At 30.9% G+C, this 23,685-nt stretch overlaps 1 protein-coding gene across 6 annotated transcripts; it reads left to right on the forward strand.

Annotated features, from left to right (window-relative positions):
- Nucleotides 1-7: 7 nt before the first annotated feature.
- Nucleotides 8-23,428, forward strand: LOC143082659 (CCR4-NOT transcription complex subunit 4-like). Of its 6 annotated transcripts, none has more exons than XM_076258462.1 (21): nucleotides 8-92; nucleotides 2,043-2,094; nucleotides 3,038-3,106; nucleotides 3,687-3,752; nucleotides 4,271-4,317; nucleotides 4,724-4,813; nucleotides 5,307-5,454; nucleotides 6,308-6,472; nucleotides 7,082-7,149; nucleotides 7,651-7,755; nucleotides 7,949-8,179; nucleotides 9,894-10,171; nucleotides 11,132-11,251; nucleotides 11,644-11,781; nucleotides 12,454-12,519; nucleotides 13,218-13,300; nucleotides 13,755-13,875; nucleotides 18,587-18,685; nucleotides 21,262-21,375; nucleotides 21,928-22,020; nucleotides 23,244-23,428. In XM_076258462.1, the coding sequence occupies exons 2-21, from the start codon at nucleotides 2,071-2,073 to the stop codon at nucleotides 23,252-23,254; spliced, it is 2,136 nt and encodes a 711-aa protein (XP_076114577.1). In that variant the 5' UTR covers nucleotides 8-92; nucleotides 2,043-2,070; the 3' UTR covers nucleotides 23,255-23,428. The 6 variants fall into 6 exon arrangements, with proteins under 6 accessions (XP_076114577.1, XP_076114582.1, XP_076114580.1 ...); XM_076258463.1 differs by having other exon boundaries at nucleotides 71-109; XM_076258464.1 differs by lacking the exon at nucleotides 8-92 and adding an exon at nucleotides 318-335.
- The last annotated feature ends 257 nt before the right edge of the window (nucleotides 23,429-23,685 follow it).

Here is a 23,685-nt window from a genome sequence, read left to right on the forward strand (position 1 = left end):
GAGTTGAGCGATACATCCGGGTAATCTTACTGCGTTAAATTAATGCGCAAGAGTGATATTACTGTCATCAGTAATTTTTGAAGGGGAAATTTGTAAGAAATAGACGAAAGTAGAACCATTTATACACTTAAAATTCGGGTTTTATGAATGATTAATGACATAATAACACATTTAAAAACAAACAAACGTCGTATTACCTACAGTTGAGAGTGACGAGTTGAATATTCTTGAAACGCCCGTCCAAAGTCGGTAGTTCGACCAGATTTAGAAATTGCCATCGATTTGACATCCCCTGTATTCTGAAACTCTTGTTTCCATTTATCCAAATAAGAGAAGTTAGAATTATTTTATTTTGATTTTAAAGAATGTAGACTGTAATTAAGTAGTTATTTGTGATAAATGGATACAGTCTGTTGGCATCCTGTATACTGGATATTTGCCAAGTAAATGTTGACAGTTGGTGATACATATTTGCATTCAGCTTATACATTTATATCAATAATGTGGTGCCGACCTTATACAAGATAAACATTTGCCTATGATAATAAAACTAGCTGAACAATAAGCATTTTTCTAGATTCATCTTACACTTAATGTTAACTTACACATGCATACAGTATGTTTGAAACTGTTTTAGGGTTTGTCTGACTATATATAAAAAGATAGATGATATTTGTACTATATTCAATTTAAAAATCTACAAATTTCTCCGACTTGACTGAATGATTTTTTGTCAGAGATTTTGATGGTCTGACAGTTTGGGATACGCTGGGCCACATTTAAAAGAATGTCTGTTTCCCCTCCCCAGGTCTACCCTTTGTAAACAGACCAGGAAGGTAGGTTCTTTTTTTTTTTTTTTAACTGGATGTGATTGTCATAGCATGGTCACATGAATGGTTTGACTTGTCCAGTCCAGGCCACTTATCAGTTGTTTGTGCTCAATTTGAGTGTATTTAGTTAGATTATCAATCCTTCTGCTTTCAAGCACTTTCCAAAAATGGAAACAAATTATTTTCAGGAAAAAAATAATTTCGATTTTTTTGTGGAAAATAATTTTTTGACCCGGGGGCTTATTATTGACCCGGGTGGGGGGAGGGGAAACAAACATATTTTTAATTTTGGCCCTGTGAACAAGATAAATGTATAAACCATGTACACCTTTATGCAAATACACCTTATCGCTATTTGTCTGCCATTGCTGGATATCACACAGGTTCCCGTAAAATGTTGACGTCATAAAACAAAATACCTGACGCCAAAATGGAAAAGTGATTGTTGTTGACGTCAAAAGTTCAAGCGTCTGGGTCAGCCGGGATTAATGATAAGGTGTATTTGTCCTCCACAACGATATCAAAGGTCCTTGTACCATTTTGATGTAGCAAAAGAAAATGTTGTTGGGTCACAATTGAAAAGAGATGAATGTATGTCATCAATAGGTCAAGTGTCACCAATTTTTCTAGTTTTGATAATTCCATTGTTTGTAGTCAATGCTTACATCTCTTTTCTAATTCTAAAAAAATTAATTGTTAATGTCGTCGAATTCTTAACTTATAAATGAAAAGTTGTTGTAATGCTGTAACATTGACATACTAAGTCGAGTGCTAGAATGGAAATGCAACTTCTTCGTCCTTTATGATGACCCTTATACATGTACATTTAATATAGATGACTTGTATCTGTACTACAGTCAGTTCGGTTACCGGTGTAATTTGCAGGCAGTTGATACATATTTCTGCATTAACAGAACTTTACAATTTTTAATGCAAAATTCTTGTAGTATCAGGAATTAGACTACTTATAACTTCTTTAACATTTATAACATACATTGTAACATGAAGAAAGTGAAAATTTGACAGAGATGACAGAAACACTTTGGAAAATAACATTAATGAGAAGTGACAATTACAGCTGAAATATGTTCCTTTAAAGTTTTAAATATACAACCATGAGACATATTAAGATAAAAACTGATAACATAACATATTGAAACTGTCATTTTAACCAGCAGGATAAGAAATTAATGCTTATTTTTGTCTCTTTAGAATTTTTGTCTGAGCATAAAGAGATAATATGGCTGGAGAAGAACAAGTAGAGGTAAGATTGAATATCATAAATTTATACTGTTAAGCTCCTGACATTCTTTTATACATTGAATACAAACAAAATAATGATTTTAAAATGAATTTTGCTGCATAATAATTAATATCTCTAAGGTTAAAAACAACTTTTACTACATCTTCCCCTTTGATCTTGTAATCATCTTGTAAATGATTAAGCTTGGAGGTAAAATGGTGTAATCACTACAGACTTCATAAGTATGATTAACTTGTGTCTAATCCATTTTGCTTTAATTCAGCAACTAAAATATATATATATGCTTAAACTTAAAACACTACAGAGATACTGGTTCTAAGGTATCTCTAGATGTAAATTAATGTCGAAATCTCTGCTGGCATATTATGTAATGCGTTCAAAAGTTTAATCTGGACTAGTTTTTCACTTCTATAAGGTATATGTTGTAATATTTATTTAGATATCTATCCTGAAAGACCACACAAGAAAATGTTATCATTTTACCTAAAAAATGTCATTTAAAAAAAACAAACGTAAGGGTACATGTAACCACTGATTTTCTGTTAAAAATAATCCCTCATTGAGATGTCTTTACTTGTGTCAAAATTGAAATGCTAGATATATATGTTGGTTATGTGGATTCATTATTTAACAAGGGCTACCAATGTTCATGGTTTTCATTGGTTTAGATTAACAACAAAATAGAATGTTCTAAAAGTACACATTTTCTACAGGCTTGTATGCAACATTTTCTATATCCCCTAAAGATGGTAACCACAAAAAATAAATGAATCTACAGCTTATCATGCTTATGAATTGGGCATAAATCATATGAAAATGTATTATTTATATTTCATTGCTGTTATATGTGCATCAGAAAAACTCAAGAAATGATTGAATTACTGAATTATGTCATCATGTTCATCATATGAAAATTATCTAATAATGATATGTATAATTTCAGTGTCCGTTGTGTATGGAACCATTAGAAATAGATGATGTCAACTTTTTCCCATGCACCTGTGGATACCAGGTATAATATTCTTCACTTTATTTTTATGATTAGTTGAATAGATAATTCATATTCATGGTAGAATGCAGATGAAATTATTTATTTAATAGTGATAACTTCTTAGTCAACTTAGATTTATCTTTAGACAGACAGAAGTGATATTAGTTAACACGTTGATTTGAACTTGCTGACATCAATTTAAATCATGTTTCATATCAAACATTCTTTTCTGTTTTAGTGTTTTATGTACTTGTTTATATATTGTATCTCTTTTTTTGCAACTTTTTAAAAGTGAAATATTCAAGCCAACCCAGTCACCTTCACACATGTATTTACCAAGAAATAAATAAAATGAGAAACCTCATTTAATGTTTAATAGCTATGCCAAACACAAATTTTCACTGACAACTTTTTACTGACTAAGAATATTAAGCATGAGTATTTCAAATACTTTTAAAGATATCAACATTTAATATTCTCTTGTTACTAGGCTTTTTTGAAAGATTTTATTTAATTTCCAAACATGCCAAATGAAATTCACATTGAATTTTGAATTTTTCTTCCATTCATACATGTATATTTAATATCATCAATTTTACAGATTTGTAGATTTTGTTGGCACAGAATTAGAACAGATGAAAATGGTCTTTGTCCAGCTTGCAGAAAGGTAAAGTTAAAGTAGTAAACATGTCTTAACTAATCAAGAACATTTAAAACTGAATCTATATGAACTAAAATGTTGTCCCTAAATTGACTTATTTCTGGGATGGATTTGATATCTGACATCACATGTTGATTGATTCTGTTCTTCCTAGAATGTAAAAAAACAAAATTGAAGAAAATAGTAAAAGACTGTTCATAGCTACTGTCAGAGTCGTAAAGTATAGTAAAAATGATAGTAATTTTGAAGGGCTATGTACAGATAACAGACTTTTACAGACATATGTCAGATGAACTTTAATTACATATGACCAGACTCAGCTTGATAGTTACTGGATTTTTACTATAAAATAATATGGGCGTTCTGACCCTATAATGTTGAGGAAAAATAACCTGAAACACATATTAATTTTTGGGAATATTGCTTAAAGTCTAAAATTGCATAGTTTATTCATAAACACAGACCCCATCCATAGTAATAGCACTGTCTGACTGATTATCTACTTTTGTATTAACTTGTTTCAGAATTATCCAGAAGATCCAGCAGAGTTCAAGCCCTTGACAGAGGATGAGTAAGTATTATGCTACATAAGTCTATATTTCTGTAGAATATATGTCTTAATACAGGTCTGTTAAACTTGATTCTGTAGTATACTTGTTTCTCAAATGAATTTAGGTTTGGTGCAGTTTTCACTTAATATATATCAACCTCTGTGGTTTCATTGAAGAGTATTCTATGCCTAGAGTTGTGGAGGTCATTATCAAATCAAAATCATAAGTATTTGTATTTGCTGTTTCTCTACTAACCACACAGCATTTAGCATGTTAAGGAGTAAGTGCAAACAGGTTGGCTTAGATTTAGACTAATTCACTAATAATATGACGACCATGAAACAGAAAAATAAACATAAAATTGTAAGTATCTATGTGTAATTAAAAACAGTTAAAACAAGCCAATATGTAAAATTATAACTGCAGACTCTCAAGAATCAAGAAAGAAAGAAAACAAAAAGATCTTCAGAGAAAACAGAAAGCTGCAGAAAATAGGAAACATTTAGCTAATGTCAGGTAAAATCTATGTTCTAATTATCTTTTACAGTCGAATTAAGACACATAGATAAAGACTTGGGTCAAAATTAGAAAAATACTCAAGAAAATGAACTGCATAGAGAACTTTTAATAACAGAGAAATTGATTTTAATTTTAAAGCCCCTGCAGAAGCAGTTGGGGCATTAAGTTTAACCCTTGTACGTCCGTTGTCTTAAAGTGATACATGTTAAAAAAAGGAATGTTTCTGTTCTCTTACTTTTGTTTAGCTCAACCAAATGTTATAAAATTTATACACAATGCTTATTACCACTAAAAACCAGATCAAGTTTGAATTTTGGTGGCATCACTTTTACATTGCTAGAGTTATGTCCCTTTACTAATAAAAAAATTGCGGAATTGCATTTGGTAATATTTATTTCCATATAAAAGTAAAGGTTATTGACAAAGTTACAACCAAATAAATGATCAGAATTTTATGTTCATGACTGAAGGACTTATTCTTTGATTTCAGAGTTGTACAGAAGAATTTAGTGTTTGTTGTTGGCTTGTCTAAAAAGTTAGCAGAGACAGAAACATTAAAGAAACAGGAGTATTTTGGAAAGTTTGGAAAGATTCATAAAGTTGTGATAAACCAAAGCACATCGTATGCTGGAGCACAGGTAACAACTACACTCCCTTATAAATAGGACACATTATAGCTCTTGATTAAATAGAATCTTCATACTGCACTTGACACACTGAATACTGTAGATAAAAGATAAAAAAAATCAAAGGTCCGTACAATGTAAGACATCCTTTTACTGAAATTAGTAAAAAGAATTATCTTCAATAAAATAAATATCGCTATTTTGTGCATTTTTCATTTGATCTTTTTTGTGATAATTTTTCATATCATGCTACTCGCTTGAGATGGATAATTATCGCTAGAAACTAAAGAGGCATGTGGGGTTGCTAATGAAATTGACAACTTCGTCATAGGTAAAATAGCGATAAAAAGATTATCATTGGTTATCTCAATTTGATTGCCTTTCTCGCTTTCGCCGTACCTGCTGAAGCGAGAAAATCAATCTCGTTGAGTTGAACAACGGTAATCTATAAGTCCTACAAACTTTGAATACCTAAAGATCTTACACCAACAGGTGATCTCTTCATTTAAGACATTTCCTTTATAACCATGTCAAAAGATCTACTGACCATTTGGACTTAACTTTCTGATGAAAACCAATTCATTACCATAGTCTTTATTGGTGGCAGTGTTCTCCCCAGTGCCTTTTAACATCATGGTAATGTGATGCTATCTGAAGTGGTTTTCTTATAGATTATGTTATGGATGTGATGCTATGATTTTTAGAAAACAAGATGGTATTTCAATTTTCCCTATTTACCAGGATGCTTAATGAAATATTTGGGGAGAACACTGAGTGGTAATCATGTATTTTCCACATTTAGATTTAAACTTTATTACTAAGGTGGTAAGTTAAATTGGCTAATTTTATCCTTTTATTTTTACAGGGTCCTAGTGCTAGTGCTTATGTTACATACAACAAAGCTGAGGATGCTTTAAAGGCTATACTGGCTGTTAATAACGTACATATTGATGGACGGACATTAAAGGCTTCATTGGGGACTACAAAATATTGTAGTCATTTTCTTAAAGGTTCCCAATGTCAAAAACAAGTAAGTTTGTGTTACATGTTATTATCTTCCAGATGCACTAAAACAGTGTGAAACTTGAAAAGGAAATTCAATATTTTAAGGAGGTGAAATATTTTATCCAACTTACATAAATGTGAGGATTAGATCATCCTTCAGCTATTTAAAGGTAGATTTTGATACCACAGTACATTGATAAATTGTGAATGCAATTTATTGCATGGGTACTTTAATCGAATAATATGTATAATGACATATGTTATGGCAAACCTTGACTTCTTTCTACAAAAGCTAATTTAGCTTGATATAATGAAATAGGAAATGTTAAATAGTGGCAATTTCAAAGTTACAAAGCAATATATATTATTTATCTGATTATAAACCTTCAATTTACAACATACTAAACATGGTCTCACTTATGTGTACATTTCCTGCTGGTGAGATTTTCTATTTCAAATATCCAGACAGAAGCTTTGACATTTTAAGTTCAGAATATTTTCTAATTGTCTGTTGTAATTTTATTATTGACATTATGTATGCATTGTAGTAGATTTCAACAATATTCAAGTAATATATATTATTTGGTCATATTGATATATTGTTTTAACAATCAGTAATACATTGTTCTTATAGGATTGTATGTACTTACATGATTTTGGTGAAGAAGCCGCCAGTTTTACAAAAGAGGAAATGCAGTTAGGGTAAGTTACCTAAGCTTTTACAGAAAAAGTAGAGAAAATTCATTCTATAGAATTAAAGAAAAATACTTATAGATATATATCTTCTTCTAATCCATCCCCTGGTCACTCCTCTGGAGATAATGACCCTATCCTTCTATTAGACTTCTGTTGCAGTTATAGTGAAAATTTAAATGGCTCATCTCTCAAATTATATAGATAAATAAAGTAGTGTAAGAGTGGAAAACCAAGTCAACCATGCGATATTCTCTATCAATCATATTTGTTAAGCAATTATATAGATTTGTGATATTTTTTTTGGAAGGAGAAAATGAGAATGTGATGTCATTCAATAAATGATTTTCTCCTTGTGTTCATCACCAATGGGACCATGATTTAACAATGATTCTTACTATACTTCATCTGTATCTTTGGATTGTGCCATATGTAGTATCTAGCAAGGCAATACATTTGTGTAAGATGCTTTTTATGTGTATAACTTTGTAAATTTGCCTATCATTTCAGAAAACACCAAGAATATGAACAAAAGTTACTAGAGAATTATATGAACATGCAGAATTCTGCCAATAACCATGTGATAACTACTGGCAGTAAACCCATTCCTACTAGGTATATACATTTTAAAGACCTCATATTACCTTTGATGATCAAATAGGAATTATCTAGATTAAGATTAAAAACAAATGCATGATGCTTTAATAATCTATAAAGATGCACTCTAAATAAAAATAGTTTTCAGATATCTTGCAGGAAATGTTTTGAATGTATTTAATTACTTATTTCTATACTTTTCACTTTGCAGAAAGAAAGAGACTTCTCCGTTAACAGTGACAACATCCTCTTCTCCTGAATCACAGGGAACTCCTCCCTCAATTATGTCTAATCACAGTCCAAACTCGCCCTCCAGTAATAAAGATGCATGGCCATCGTTACAACCGGGGTCTAAACCAAATAACAAACCAACACGTACAGATCAACATAATAAGTTGAACAATAAAATTAGAACAAAATCAGAAGAGGACACAGATCACAGGTATACATATAATAAAAAATATTTTATTTTATAATGACAAGTGGACCAAAGCAGTGGAATATTAAAAACAAAAAAAATGAATTAATGTAAATTCAGAAATTATTGCATGCATCTATTGCAATTTTGCCATTTTAGAATGAAATGCAACTTATTTTTTGAAAAATTGAGAAAAATCCTATTTCATTCATAAAAAAAAAATCAAAATGCATGTTTGATTTATTGCGAGTATAACACTGTTATATTTTTCACAATAATTAAAACATTGCAATAATTTCTGAATTTACAGTATGTAAAAAAGTGAATAAGATCAAGCATACAGCATCATTTAAAACAAAAGTGAATAAGATCAAGTATACAGCATCATTTAAAACAAAAGTGAATAAGATCAAGTATACAGCATCATTTAAAACAAAAGTGAATAAGATCAAGCATACAGCATCATTTAAAACAAAAGTGAATAAGATCAAGCATTTAAAACAAAAGTGAATAAGATCAAGTATACAGCATCATTTAAAACAAAAGTGAATAAGATCAAGCATACAGCATCATTTAAAACAAAAGTGAATAAGATCAAGTATACAGCATCATTTAAAACAAAAGTGAATAAGATCAAGCATACAGCATCATTTAAAACAAAAGTGAATAAGATCAAGCATACAGCATCATTTAAAACAAAAGTGAATAAGATCAAGCATACAGCATCATTTAAAACAAAAGTGAATAAGATCAAGCATACAGCATCATTTAAAACAAAAGTGAATAAGATCAAGCATACAGCATCATTTAAAACAAAAGTGAATAAGATCAAGTATACAGCATCATTTAAAACAAAAGTGAATAAGATCAAGTATACAGCATCATTTAAAACAAAAGTGAATAAGATCAAGTATACAGCATCATTTAAAACAATCTAAATGTTTTACTACACCAGGAACTCTTACAGACAAAATTATGAAAATCTAAAGAACAGCCAAATATGTCAGAAGTTGCAACCTGACTTTTTCTTAAAATTTTAAAAATAATATATATAATGTTTTTGATGAAGTAATCAAATGTTCAGCCCAGCATTTTTCTTTTGTACTTATCTTTTATATTACTGTTTACCTGTAAGATGTAGCACTGTATATCTTAAATTGAAAACAAAGATTTGAATAATCTCTGATTTGAATAGTTCATCAGTAGAATAACTTTACAGTTCTTATACATATTTATACCCCCGCTTTGAAAAAAAGGGGGGTATACTGTTTTACCTCTGTCTGTCCTTCCGTCAGTCCGTCCGTCCCATGAATATTTTTCGTCACATTTTTCTCAGGAACTACACTACCAGGATTTCTGAAATTTGGTTTCAGGCTTGATATAAGTCAGCTATACCGTGTGATGCGTTTTCAGATTCATCACTCGACAACTTCCTGTTTACCGAACACTTGTATTATTTTACACATGATAACCAAGTTGAAAATTTTTGTCACATTTTTCTCAGGAATTACTATACAAGGATTTCTGAAATATGGTTTCAGGATTTATACAAGTCAGCTATACCGTGTAATGCGTTTTCAGATTCATCACTCAACAACTTCCTGTTTACCGAACACTTGCATATTTTTACACTATTAAAATTATCCACTTGCGGCGGGGGTATCATCAGTGAGCAGTAGCTCGCAGTTTCACTTGTTTATATTATAAAACAAAAATGTACATGTTTCTATGATTTCAGTTCGCAAATAACAGACAGATTTAATGGTACTAGTAACACAATAAACAGAACTACAGATCCTCAACAGAGTAACACAACACACAGAACTACAGACCCTCAACATATATCTCCGCCACAACAGACAAAACCTCCTTCAAGTCAACCAAGAATTGTCAATTCAGGGGTACCAGGAGTCAAAACTGTCGTGTTTGATAACCCAGCCCAAAGTCTTTCATTATTTAGTGGAAATGTATTTTATGGCAACAGAAATCAGAAAATACCAGTACCTACACAAACAGGTTAGATTTATGTATAAAACTTGATCATTGATAGGGAAAACCTGAACAAACAATGAGAATACAGATGAAGAAGAAATATCATCAATACTAACATGACTAATCAAATGGAAAGTAATTCAGCCTTTTTCTTTGTTTGAAAACATAGATGCCAACCATTACGATTTTTCCGATTTTGCGATCAAAACTACGCTATTACGGTCCAAGTTGAAAAGTTACGGATTCCCTTTCATTGCTGTTCAATTTTGTAAAACACAGATTTTTTTATCATTGCTTTTCCGGCCTGGTCCAGTATTTAGAAAACGCCAATGTAATTAATGCTTTCGTTTTTTTTAGGAGTTATCGACCTATCTCTTGGTAACTGACTGACTTCCGAAGAGGCAAACTTGCATTTTATGAAGTAGCTTTCCCCCCTTTCTGGAATACATACTTCAGATAACATGTTTAACGAAACATGTTATTGCACATCACTTTGCAACCATTCGTCAGTATTTTTTTGGTAAATTCACGTTTTTGAATGATTAGTGAAAAGTTTTCAAAATTACTGAAAATTTGATAGATTGTTACTGAATATGTCAAAAGGGGGTTGGCATCTATGTGAAAAGAAAATATAACTCAGTTATTTAAAAAAATGTAAAAATAGCTAATAGTTCAAAGTTAAGATTAACAAAGGTAAAAAAATAATATCAGCAACAACTATTATCTGTTATCTTTATTCTTGATTCATTTTCATGAAAAAATATGATGTATTCAATACTGTGAGGTTACATGAATTTCCTCTGTTAGGCCATTCCAGTTCTGAACAACTGAAGATAGAAAATTCAACAGAAGTATATGGTGATAAAACTTACAAGGTGAAAACGAACGTATTATCTAAAACTTAAAAAACTGGTGCCAAATATTAGTTGCTACATATTTTCAGAATTTTTTCAATAGAATATCACATTTTCAAAATAATTTCAGAAGTACCAGACATACCAACAACAGAGATTTCAGAATCAATACAGGTGTCAAGTTGTACAGATTGGCAAGCAGCATTTGGTTTTACATCAAAATCTAGAGAGTCACAGGATGATGACTTAGGTATGTTATATCACATTCAATTTAATAATCTTTGTTTCTGAATGTGAAAAGGTTAAGTCCAAAAAGTTGAAATGCTGGTTCAAAACTTCATCATAAAAATCTTGTAAGTGATTTGCATTACTATAAAATTATACTTAACTTAGTATTCAAAATATTGTTCAGTGGAGAGTATTCTTTAATATTAGATTGGATGAAAACCTTCAAAAGGTAAGGCATTGTTGGACAAGTGTGTTCTTCTATCTTGACTTTATAATATAAAATTGAGAATTGAAATGGTGAATGTGTCATAGAGACAACAACCCAACCAAAGAGCAGACAACACTTCATTTAAAAGGTTGAAATCATATAATAAATGATACTTTGATAATTACCTTTCCTTCATTTTTCTGTAGGTTTTGATCCATGGGATGAATCATCAAAAGGTTTAGCAGATCTGCTGGAAAAAGAAAATGTAACTACAAATAGCCATCAGCAAAACAATACTCACAATCAGAAATATGACCAGAGGCCATCACAGAATCTTCCCCCAGGTATGTGTGGGAGGGGACACACTATGTTTGCACAATATTTGTTGTTTATGTTGAAGTGTTTGGCAGACAATAAATCAATTAAAAGTTGAAAGTCTGTTTTTAATATTCATTTTTTTTGTCACTAAAATAATAAATTTTATTTTGACAAACTTCTCAGATTGTTCTGCCAAACAATTTCTACCTCATGTAAAGTAAACCTATACCTCTCATGATTTTAACTTACATGTATGTGTGGTCACACTGTAGGTGACAATTTTGGAACATTTGACATCCGCTGAAGAATAATCACAAAAAATTGTCATGTGCTTTTAGAATTTTAGTTCTCAGTATAGTATTAAACCATTTTAAAGCAAATGTCATTTTCAAGTATTTTGTGAAGAAAAGGCATTAGCTATAAGAAACAATAACATTTACATGATAATTATTTTTGTATTGTTTGGTTAGTGAAATTTTGTCAGTATTATGGATGCATTATGTGTTAGAAACAGTAATCACACAGCACAAGACCTAATTTTCAGTGGCATTTCTTCAGTGATCAATGCAATGCGATTGCTGGGATATATATTCATTTTGTTTTTGTTTTATTAAGAGAATTGTGAAAGTTGAACTAGTTCTACATACAGAGTAGAATTTGTGCCAAATTAAAAGAATCCATTTTGGGGCCCATTTCAGGTTTTACACTAAGTCACATACAGAATCAACAGAGACCTGTCCAGCACCCAGCATTCCTACAGAATGGTACGATACTTTATATTGTCGCTAAGATCAAGATACTTCTCAATAAATGAGGAATTGTTTCATGTGATGGTTATTTCTCAAACTTCTCTATAAATCTAGTAGTGTGGTAAAAAAACAGGAACATAACATGATAATTTGGGGTGTTACTTTAAGTGTGAATTGTCATGGTATCTATTGGATAGAGTAGGGAAATTGCATAAATGTTAGTCTTATTTGTACTATCCAGATAATAATCTCGCCTGAATTGACCACATAATTGCATTTTTCCTCTGAAAATAAGAAATTCCTTTATGCATGAACATTTACCGTTTCTTTCTAATGTTTTCAAATTTTGATACATATTATACCAATTTTCTTAATAAACAAACATCAAATCAATGGTGTCAACCCAATATATGCTCTGTTTAAGTGTTTAGTTATCTCAGAATGGTCAGAAATAAACAGTTTATTTCGTTTTAAAACTTGTAACATTTTGATATTCACGTTAATATAGTTCACTTTTATTGAAATGCTTGAAAAATTATAAACTGCTTTCTTTAATTTAAAAAAAAAAAAAAAATTTAGACACACTTTTGATTTTTAGTTGAATTTCTACATGTTCTATGTTTTGCCTCTTTTAATAAACGAATGAGAAACAATAAACTGTTTATTTAAAGAATATATTGTAAATATAATGGATAGATATGTTCTATTTTCAGAACTAGTCGGAAGTAGAATGATGGGTTTTTTACAACAAAATCCATCTATGATGTCAAACAGACGAGAACAGACAAATCTTCAGGTATAGTTATGAATATTTAAAGGGTTGCATTACCCAACAATAGAAAAACTGAATTCACAGTATAGTTTTCAGTCTGTGCTAAACTGTCTAAGGGATTGTCTGGGCAAAGGGAAATTTGAACTTTTCTACTATATATTCAACCAAATAATCTTAAAGTTCTGTTTGACCGAATGATTTTTTGTCTGACATTTTGTGGCTCAGAGAGAGTTTGGAATACACTGAGTCCTTGATATCATTTTCACATTTATTCAAAGTGCAACTTAACTGATAGAGATTATGTCATAGGATATGTTTAAAAATAATAAAGAATTTTTGGTATGTCAGAAAATTTCCAATTCAACTGAGATTAATTCCTGAATTCAGTAGTGTCCAGATTGTGCTTTAGATCTGTTTTTCATTGTTAGATAAGGGTTAACTTTGGTTATATCTTATAAACATATTTATAAATTTTCAGCATCCAGAGTCATACAATAAAGATTGGCAAGATGGACTACGGGCATTATTACCAAATATTAATATTAGTTTTGGTGCACCACCTCCAGGAAGTGCTAACTCACAAAAGTCATCACAAAACAGTAAGTCTTTGCATGATCAGAAGATGTCTATGTATTTGTGTGTTTTTCTGGAGTAATATACTGCTCTGAGCTGTGTAACACAATTTTTTATTAGGCAGTTAAGCTGCCTTATGCGAGCACCCTGGATTTGGGTTCCCCTCTGGGAATTTTTGAAAAAGTGTCATTGCTCTGATCTGGCAGGTCTGGTAGATTCCTTATAACTTATTAGACATTTTTTTCACACTTTTTGTTATAAAAAACAATAAATATAAGGAAGATTACCTTAAATGATCGTCGATTTTCCCAAAACAATTGATGTTCCCCATTTGAAAAAGTGCGAACTAAAAAGTTAAGCATAGCTTTTTATCGTCTGTGCTTTTGATGAAGATGTAAGTGAACTATTGTAAGAATAATTTCATCGCCGAAAATGTTTGTAATGAAGGCATTATAATTTGATAAATGGCATGAATGGCGCATGGATATTATTTTGCGGCTATTACGCCGTTGAATTTGGTGGATTCCATCCTACTAAAGGTAAATATTTAAAAGCATTGTCTAACTTCCTCTCTGTATAAGTCTTGAATTTGTAAGAATACTTGATTATTTTATTTCTACATTGTATGAAGATATGTATTTTATTTAATTATTTAATGCAAGCTGATGTTATTATTTGTCATCGTGTCTCCGTACTTGCTATGTATCGTATAAACCCTCAAATATACTCGATCAGGGCCATTGCAATGTCAATCGGGACCTCATTTGAATACGTATTTATAGATTTTGTCGATGTCAATTAAGGTCATTTCAAGATGGTTTCCTTTATCGTGTTTTAGTTAAAAGTAAAATCACAAAAATACTGAACTTAGACGAAAATCTAAAGTTGACATGGATAATTAATTGCTTTACACACAAACCTATAAACTCATTCATGTAAGACGATACACCTGTACAATGTGACCTTTCACCTGGAAATATAGTTTCGTATACAAAATTCCACTTCTTTCAGGTTTACACTTTCAGTATTAATGGTTACAATAAACAATTAAAAAATTTTAGGTCTTGATTTATTTAAGTCGATAAGTAAGAGTTAAACACAAAAAGTCGGAATACGAAAATTTTGATACTTTAATCACACATATTCAAAATGGCGCATCGTGGTTTACTTGTACTGTACACACGTGAATAACATTAAACGAAATCGATCTTGGGAAGATTTCACTAGGTTTTATCTTGACTATAATGGTTTTACCATTGAAGGGTTCATCTTTTATTGATATTCAGCATTCATGTACACTGTTAAGATGCAATGACACAAATTTTACCAAATCCGAAACAAAGCGGACATTCGATCAAAGGCTGATTTTTATGCAAATTACTAAGTCAACACTGTTAGATGAGGGTGTAAAGGGTTATTTTCGTGCAACGTGATCGCCGTTTTTTATTTCACGTTCAACATGTTTTTCCTTTTTTATTTCACGTTCAGTCGTGCAAGACAGATGCCTCGTTCAACGTGTTTTGCTTATAATTTAATTTTACGTGCATCGTGATTTTCAAATGCTTATTTTCCGTGCTCGGTATTTTTCAAATAAAATTCAAACACTTGGCAGGAATCGTCAAGAAATACCTTTTTAAAAGCTGTAAACCATTTATATCATAAATGTGTAAACTAAATCGGAAATATCAAGTAAAACAGAGTTTATAATTACAAGAAGACAGTGACTCAGTCACAAAAGGTTCACATCAAAGTCTTTATTTTTCGTGCAACGTTCATGACAGAAATTATTTCATGTTCAACGTGAAATTATGTCTTATTTCACGTTTTTTTCGTGCAAGCACACCCCTTTTACCACCCTCTTAGATTGTTTATTTTATTTAAAAATAATAACAAAGAGTAGTCAAGAATACTTTTATTTCTAAATAATACAAAGAGTTGTCAAGAATACATTATAACATTGACAACACATGATGTTTCTGTTTACTTGGCCAAACCTCGTTCAACATCGTATCCCAACTCTGGGAAAAAAATTTCATGAAATCCTATAGTACTGCATAGTCCGCACCTAGTCCTATAACATATGACCTCGGGGGTTTTATTCACTATTTCCATTTGCTGTTCTGATAAAAAAAAATTACTATCAATGTGCCACCCGAGACACTAAATAAAAAATGAAAATATCAGCATGAAAACGTTAAATAGTGAATATATAATGCGAAGGCATATATTATATGACTAAGTCCGCACCCCTTCCATCAATTTCATTCCCGGGTATAAAAAAAAACGCGGACTATACACCCCTTTCAACTGTATGTAACACATAAACAAACGACAGCTACTGAATTACAGGCTCCTGACTTGGGACAGGAACATACATAAATAATGTAGGTATATCTCATTACCAGAATATTTAGCCCACCCCCTTTGTCATGGTCTATTGACTAACATGTATTAGTTTTTGATTAGGTCAGTTATTGAGGAACCACTAGTGAATGGTCAATGATATTTGGTGTGCAGTTGGATAAACTTTGTCACTTTTAATTTCTTGGCTCACACCGAACAACAAGCTATAAAGGGCCCAGAAATTACTAGTGTAAAACTATTCAAACTAGAAAACCAAAGGTTTGTTAAAAAAGGACAACTTATGAAAAGTCAATGGTATTTGGTAAGCAGTTGTATATTCCTCCATGCAGCTTGTAACTATTAGCAAAACCTACATGTATACTGCATAGTAAGCTTTAAAAGACCAGGAATTACAAACGTAAAACAATAAAAACTAATAAAAATGTTAAAATAAATAATTGGACATAACTTTTGAAAGTGGCGGGATTGGATAGTGAAAATTTTAGGGTACAAACATTAGTCAATACTTGAGAAATAGCTGAGATAATATTTTCACCAATTTTTCAACAATATTCGTCTTAACTTCTGCCAAGTTTGCCTCTGCTTTTTTTACTTAACTGCCTACAGCGCCTTTGGTGCTTTGATTTGATTTAGGTTAAATCTTATGAAGATTAAATAACAAAATAGGTGTTTGATTGATATTGTTATGGCCTATTTATGGCTAACATGTTTTCTGGTCTGTGTGTCCGTTCGTTTGCCTGTTCATCCGTCTCGTTTCAGATTAAAGTTTTTGGTCAAGGTAGTTTTTGATGAAGTTGAAGTCCAATCAACTTGAAACTTATTACGCATGTTCCTTATGATATGAACTTTCTAATTATAATGCCAAATTAGAGATTTTCCCTCATTTTCACGGTTCTTTGAACATAGAAAATGATAGTGTGGATGGGGCATCCGTGTACTAGGGACACATTCTTGTTTTCTTATCTTTTAGATCTGCTATAGCATTGCACAGTTGAATTGTACATTATGTCTAACAAGGGACAGAAAGTTACATAAAAATTATATTTCACTATAAATAGCATTGTAATAAACATAGGATTTATAATTCAGGTGGATACAGATTTCAATATAGCTTAAACAAACAGACTTTAATTTCACATTGCGATAAGACGTGTAACGGTACTTGTCTATCCCAAATTCATGTATTTGGTTTTGATGTTATATTTGTTATTCTCGTGGGATTTTGTCTGATGCTTGGTCCGTTTCTGTGTGTGTTACATTTTAGTGTTGTGTCGTTGTTCTATTATATTTGGTGCGTTTCCCTCGGTTTTAGTTTGTTGCCCTGATTTTGTTTTTTGTCCATGGATTTATGAGTTTTGAACAGCGGTATACTACTGTTGCCTTATTTGTAGTTCAATAAGTGAAGTTACTTCCCTTTGATTCTAAAGTGTTCAAAGTTTTGAAATAAGAAGAGGTTTATGTTGTTACTTTGGTCAAATTTAATTAAAGATGGCAAGATAATAATAATGAATGTTTGCTCTAAATACACAGCATTCTTTCACGGTGAAATAGGGAAACGAAAATTGACATATTAATAATGGAAACGTGACCGCTAAAACAAGGATTATCTATAGATAAAGTTGAATTTTAAATTTCATGTAAATGTATCGTGATATTCTTGTGTCACTTTTTTTATGAATAACAAAAATGAAGATTATGATAATGTTTAATAACTAAAAGTCAGATTGATAATTTGCCTCTTGATTTTTGCTTTATTTATTTACTTTTTGAAATTCCATTTTATAAACAGCTTTAACTTCAGAATTAACCAATTGCAGCCTTTCTTTTGTCCCCATTCTTTCAAATTAACAAAGAACTGTTGTCACATTAAAAAGCATGTTAGGAGTCAAAACAAACATAACATCCAAAGAAAATCATCAAATTTCAATATTGTACCACTGCCAAAGGTGATTTTTTTCCACCTGCATAGATTTCTCTAGTTTTTGCTAATGGCTATGGAAGATTGTGTGTTCCTTTTACTACATTATGAATGTTGTGTGAACATATTTATAATTAATATATTTGTGAGTGAATTTTATGTTGCAGTCAGCTCCAAAGCTTTTGCTACTGTGTAGATTATATTTATTAAATGCAACCAGAAAAGCATGATTTACCTTTTAAGTCCCTGTGGTGTGGAAAATATTAATCAGTTTTTGCACAAATACATAATCATGTATATTTTCATTTATAGTGTTTATAAAGTATAACTTGTAACTTTAATTTATTGCAAAATATAACAAGTTGAAAAGGATTTAACAGTAATGTTTCACATATGATAAAGTAATGATTTTTAAGGTTAAATTTTGTGGAGTTGACTGTTCATAAATTTTGCAGACCACAAATCAAGGCGATGTTTGTCAAAGAATTCGTACTTTGATGGGCCAAGGACAATATTTGATCCAGCCATTTTATCTTCAGGAAAATACTCAGACGGTTGGTATTTTATGGGTATAGTTTACATGTTGATATCTTTATACGGATGTTTATGGGACGTATTATGATATACCATTGTCTGTCTGTCCGTCATCTATATGACAGCCATAGATGACGGACATTAACTCAAAAACAGTTTTCCAAAGTTGCATTTAACTTTGGCGAATTGTATATAAGTATTGACATGAGCTCCCTTTCGTTTTTCACAAATTTTAGATTTTACATTTCCCAGAATGAGGTTTCTCTTTAAAAAAAAGGTTTTTTTTCTAGTTTTCAGACAATAACTCCAAAATGCTTTCTCCAATTTGAAAGAAAGTTTTTAGTATAATTTTTATACATTTTCAAGTTATTAGGTTTTCTTCATTAAAAAAAAAAGGAGATTTACCAGTTTTCGAATTAAAACTAAAAAAAGCTTTCAGCAGTTCTCATGAAACTTTGGTAAATTGTAAATATCTATTGATTTAAGCTCCCTTTTGATTTTTAGAATTTTTAGATTTTATATTTCTGAGTTATGGGGTTTAATTTATTGATAAACAGGGAATTTTTGAGTTTTAAGAAATTACTTTTTTAAAGTGCTTTGAGCAGTTTTCATAAAACTTCAGTGCCTAGATTGTATCTTTTAAGATAACCTCCCTTTATTTTTTCAATAATTTCTGATATATATGACATTGAGAAGTTATGTAACTTTATTCTTAGAAAACATGATTGGCGTATCATGCGCTCATGGCATAGCTGTTTATTTTACTTCATCATCACTGTTGTAGATACTTTTGATTTTTATGCCCCATTTATTTGCATTATGTTTTCTGGTCGGTGCGTCTGTTTGTTCGTCCGTTAGATCTTCATCTGACCCGTTTCAGGTGAAAGTTTTTGGTCGAGGTAGTTTTTGATGAAGTTAAAGTCCAATCAACTTACAACTTAGTGCACATGTTCACTATGAAATGATCTTTTTAATTTTAATGCCAAATTTTTTTTTACCCCATTTTTATGGTCCATTGAACATAGAAAATCATAGTGCGAATGGGTCATCCGGGAACTAGGGACACATTCTTGTTCTTATCTGCAAATAACTTTGCACATAGTGAGACTGTTGTTACTTTGCCTGAAGTTATGTTGGTATTGTCACTGACCCTTTATTATATTTAATTCCTGCTTTCTGATAGATATATTTCAGAATAACTATCTGTGATAGAGTAAGACTGTTGAAAGATTTACTTTTTCATAAACATCCATAAACACCCTCTGTACGTATGTCTCAAAGTTGGTTTCCTTCCATTCATCAAGTTTGCCTTAACTAAATGTTATGAAACTGATGCACAATGCTTATTACTGCATAACACAGATCAAGTTTGAATTTTGGTGGCGTCACTTTAACAGTTCTAGAGTTATTCCCTTTTATAAGTAGAAAAATTGCTGAATTTTTAGTTTCCTTTCTCTACCAAATGTTATGAAACTTAAAGACAATGCTTATTACCACAAAACACAGATCAAGTAGGAATTTTATAAATGGAAAAATTCATAACATTCACAATTTCACCTATTTCTCCCCTTTTTCACACATAGGTGAGTTTTTAATTGAAACTATAAACAAGGTATATAGGCACCTGTGTGTGAGGCATTAGACTTATGAAACACCCGGAAATAACATATAAAAACATTACTTCTATTGCTTTTGTTCATGTGGACAGTTGTTGGTCTCTTATTTTGCCTAAAGCAGTGCTCTTTAATTAGTTACAAAGACATTTCTTAGGTCTTTCAGATTTTTAATTTGTATTTTATATTTGCTGATTGAAATTTCCCCAACAGGTCTAGAATAAGTCATCTAATAGGTATTTGCTTTCACGTTAGGCTCTTAAAACTGCAGGGTCTTTCAAAATACTCACTTTTGATTTAATTGAAAGCATTTCTGTGTTCATAGTTTGTGAAGTAAACATTATAGATTTTTCTCTTTTTGAAAAACACACTATGATTTCTTTATCATTGCATTATTTTTTGAAACATTGTCATATTGTTTTCATGCAAATAGAGAATGTATAGAAATTGCTATTTATAGGCATAAGACCAATTTATTTTGACTTGACCTTTTTTTATCAGGAATTTAAAAAAAAAAAAACACATTCATTTCAATGTTCCAGTGGCATTTTAACAAGCTCTTTATGCTTCATCTTAAATAAATAGGAAGAAGAATGAGGGGTAATAAACATAAAATGACAATTGATTTTGCAGATACAATGTTAAGTTACTAAATACAAATTGACTTAATCCTCAGACTGTTTTCTCTGTAAATATGTTATTCTGTTGAATTACGTATACTGTTATCCACTTCAATAGAAATCAACATCACTTTATATCTCATGAAAATGGTACAGTTGTGTATATTGTTAATCAAAACTCTAATACTTTATTAAAGTTTATTGATTAAACATTTAATTCTACAAAACAGAGACAATTTGAAATACATTTGATATTTGGCATTTGTACTTCTCCTTTACATTTCTACCACTGATTTGATACATGTTCATCACCTTTTTCTAGAAATGACTATTTTGTTGATCATGTTGATTGTGTTTTTACAGGTTCTATGACAGATTGTCCTCCACATTGGTTAAAGTCAATTACACAATTAACAGAATTAGAAGGACAGAGCCAAAACCACAGATTGCCATTTGTACAACAGTTTCCAATCAGAAGTATGTTTGAAATAAAACAGTTTTTTAGAACTTGTTAATAGTATCACGCATATCATTACAGTGATATAGTAGTTAAAAAAGAATTTTTGTAGTTATGCTTTTGAAAGTGCGGATGTCATAAACTATCACTCGGCAGACATGTGGGTCTGCTTTCATTTTATATTGCAGATCTAACTTTGAAGAGGTACTAAACATTATAAGTCAGTAGGAATAATGTCAACATTTATCAATATTCACAGGACATCTGTCCAGACTAGTTATTGTAAATCAACAAGTAGGGAATTGATTTGCCATTGTATAAATTTGTTTTTAATTGCAATTTTACTGTTGGTATTTGATTTACCAATTATCTTTTGATTTTTGGGTAAAGACTGCATTCATACAATCAAAACCCTGGTTGGACTGGGACTGACTTGATAGCTATAAGTTTTACAGACTTCATCACTGCATTTGAACTTGTGCTGATTCTGCAATATAAATGTCATGATAGACTAACATGTTGGTGTTTTATATGGCAACATTATGAACCTTTATCATTTTCATTTGTTATAGATTCTGGATGGCCCACACAAACACAGAATCCTCCCCCAGGATTCCAAACTAGACCCCCCACACAACATTCAGAACCACACAAAATTTCAGAAGGTAAGAAAAGTGATAATCAATAATAATTCTTACACATTTACATCTAGTATCATTTATCAAAATAAAAATGAAAAATGAAAATTTTTGAGCCTTCAACTTTAGTTGAAAAAGCGAGACATAGTGATCCTACATTCCATCGGTGTCGACGGCAGCATCCATAAATATTCACTCTGTGGTTTGAAATTTTAATAACTTTCTTGAACTATCCTGGATTTCTACCAAACTTGGACAGAAGCTTGTTTATGTTCATAAGGTAGTATCCAGGAGTAAATTTTGTAAAAATAAAATTCTATTTTTTCCATATTTTACTTATAAATGGACATAGTTTTTCTGCCAGGAAACATTACATTCACTTTGTGGTTAAAGTTTTTAAGATTTTGATAACTCTCTTAAACTATCCTGGATTTGTACCAAACTTGGACAGAAGCATGTTTCTAATCAAAAGATAGTATCCAGAAATATTTTGTAAAAAAAAAAATCAATTTTTTCCTTATTTTACTTATAAATGGACTTAGTTTTTCTTCCAGTTAACATAACATACAGTCTGCAATTAAAGTTTTTAAAACATTTTTAAGATTCTTAAATTAGCCTGGATTTTTACCAAACTTTGACAGAAGCTTCTGACAATCAAAAGATAGTATCGAGAGGAACATTTTTATTGATTTTTTTCATCATTTTTGTTGAGTGTGTGATTAACAGCAAAAGTTGGTGAGACACTGGGTTCTTTGGAACCCTTACAATTTTTTTTTACTGATGGTATCTAGGGCTAAACAACAGCAAGGTGTGGATTTAAGACTCAACACTAGATAATACAAGAACCCACAATATATAAAAGTTTCATTAATATATCGTAATTAATAGTTAGTCAAATGACTATTGATGAGGCCTGTATTTTGAGGTATCACAGTGGCACGATGATACCAAGAATATTAGTCGAAGATCAATGGTCACAAATTTAAGCATCAATAATACCTTCTTACAATTAAAGTTCACGAAAACTAAGGGAACAGTCATGAGGTCACAGTATTGTACCAATGAAATTAGATATGTTTTGAATTCATCTTCTCATAATAAACATAATGGAGAACAATCTTTAAGTTTTACATTAAATATACACTTGACACTATAAAACTATTGTTTTTTGAGGTTTTCTTTTAACATTTGTTGAAATATTTGTAGGCACAAATCAAAAAGTGAGTTTTATTTGTATATTTATTTTGCAGGATTACAGTAAAAACAATGTTATTAAGACGAAGACATTAAACCAGGATCGTTCTCCTACAGCCAGCCATCATCATTGGAACCAGTGTTATTTATAAACATTTTGTCATAGAAATACTTAAATATGTATTTGACTAGCATTTAAATATTCTTTGCTAAATCCATTTTCAGTTGAATTATAGAAAGATGTATAACATTTGAATACAAAAGGAGGTTTAGTGAAAAATCATTTTCATCAGGGTAAAATTGAATCATTTCTATTGCATATTACACATTTCTGACAGTTTCCCCATGAAAAGATCAATTTATTAAAAATGTTTAAGTCAGTTTGGGTTATTCCATTAAACTGAATATGGGAGGGTACTAATGGAAGTTTTATTTTTGTAATGGGTCGTCCATTTGATGTCTGCAAATTGATTTAAGGAAAATATTTAGGTTGTTGGG

The sequence above is a fragment of the Mytilus galloprovincialis genome, chromosome 7 (genome assembly GCF_965363235.1).
Source record: "Mytilus galloprovincialis chromosome 7, xbMytGall1.hap1.1, whole genome shotgun sequence".
In the NCBI taxonomy this organism is placed as follows: Eukaryota; Metazoa; Mollusca; class Bivalvia; order Mytilida; family Mytilidae; genus Mytilus; species Mytilus galloprovincialis.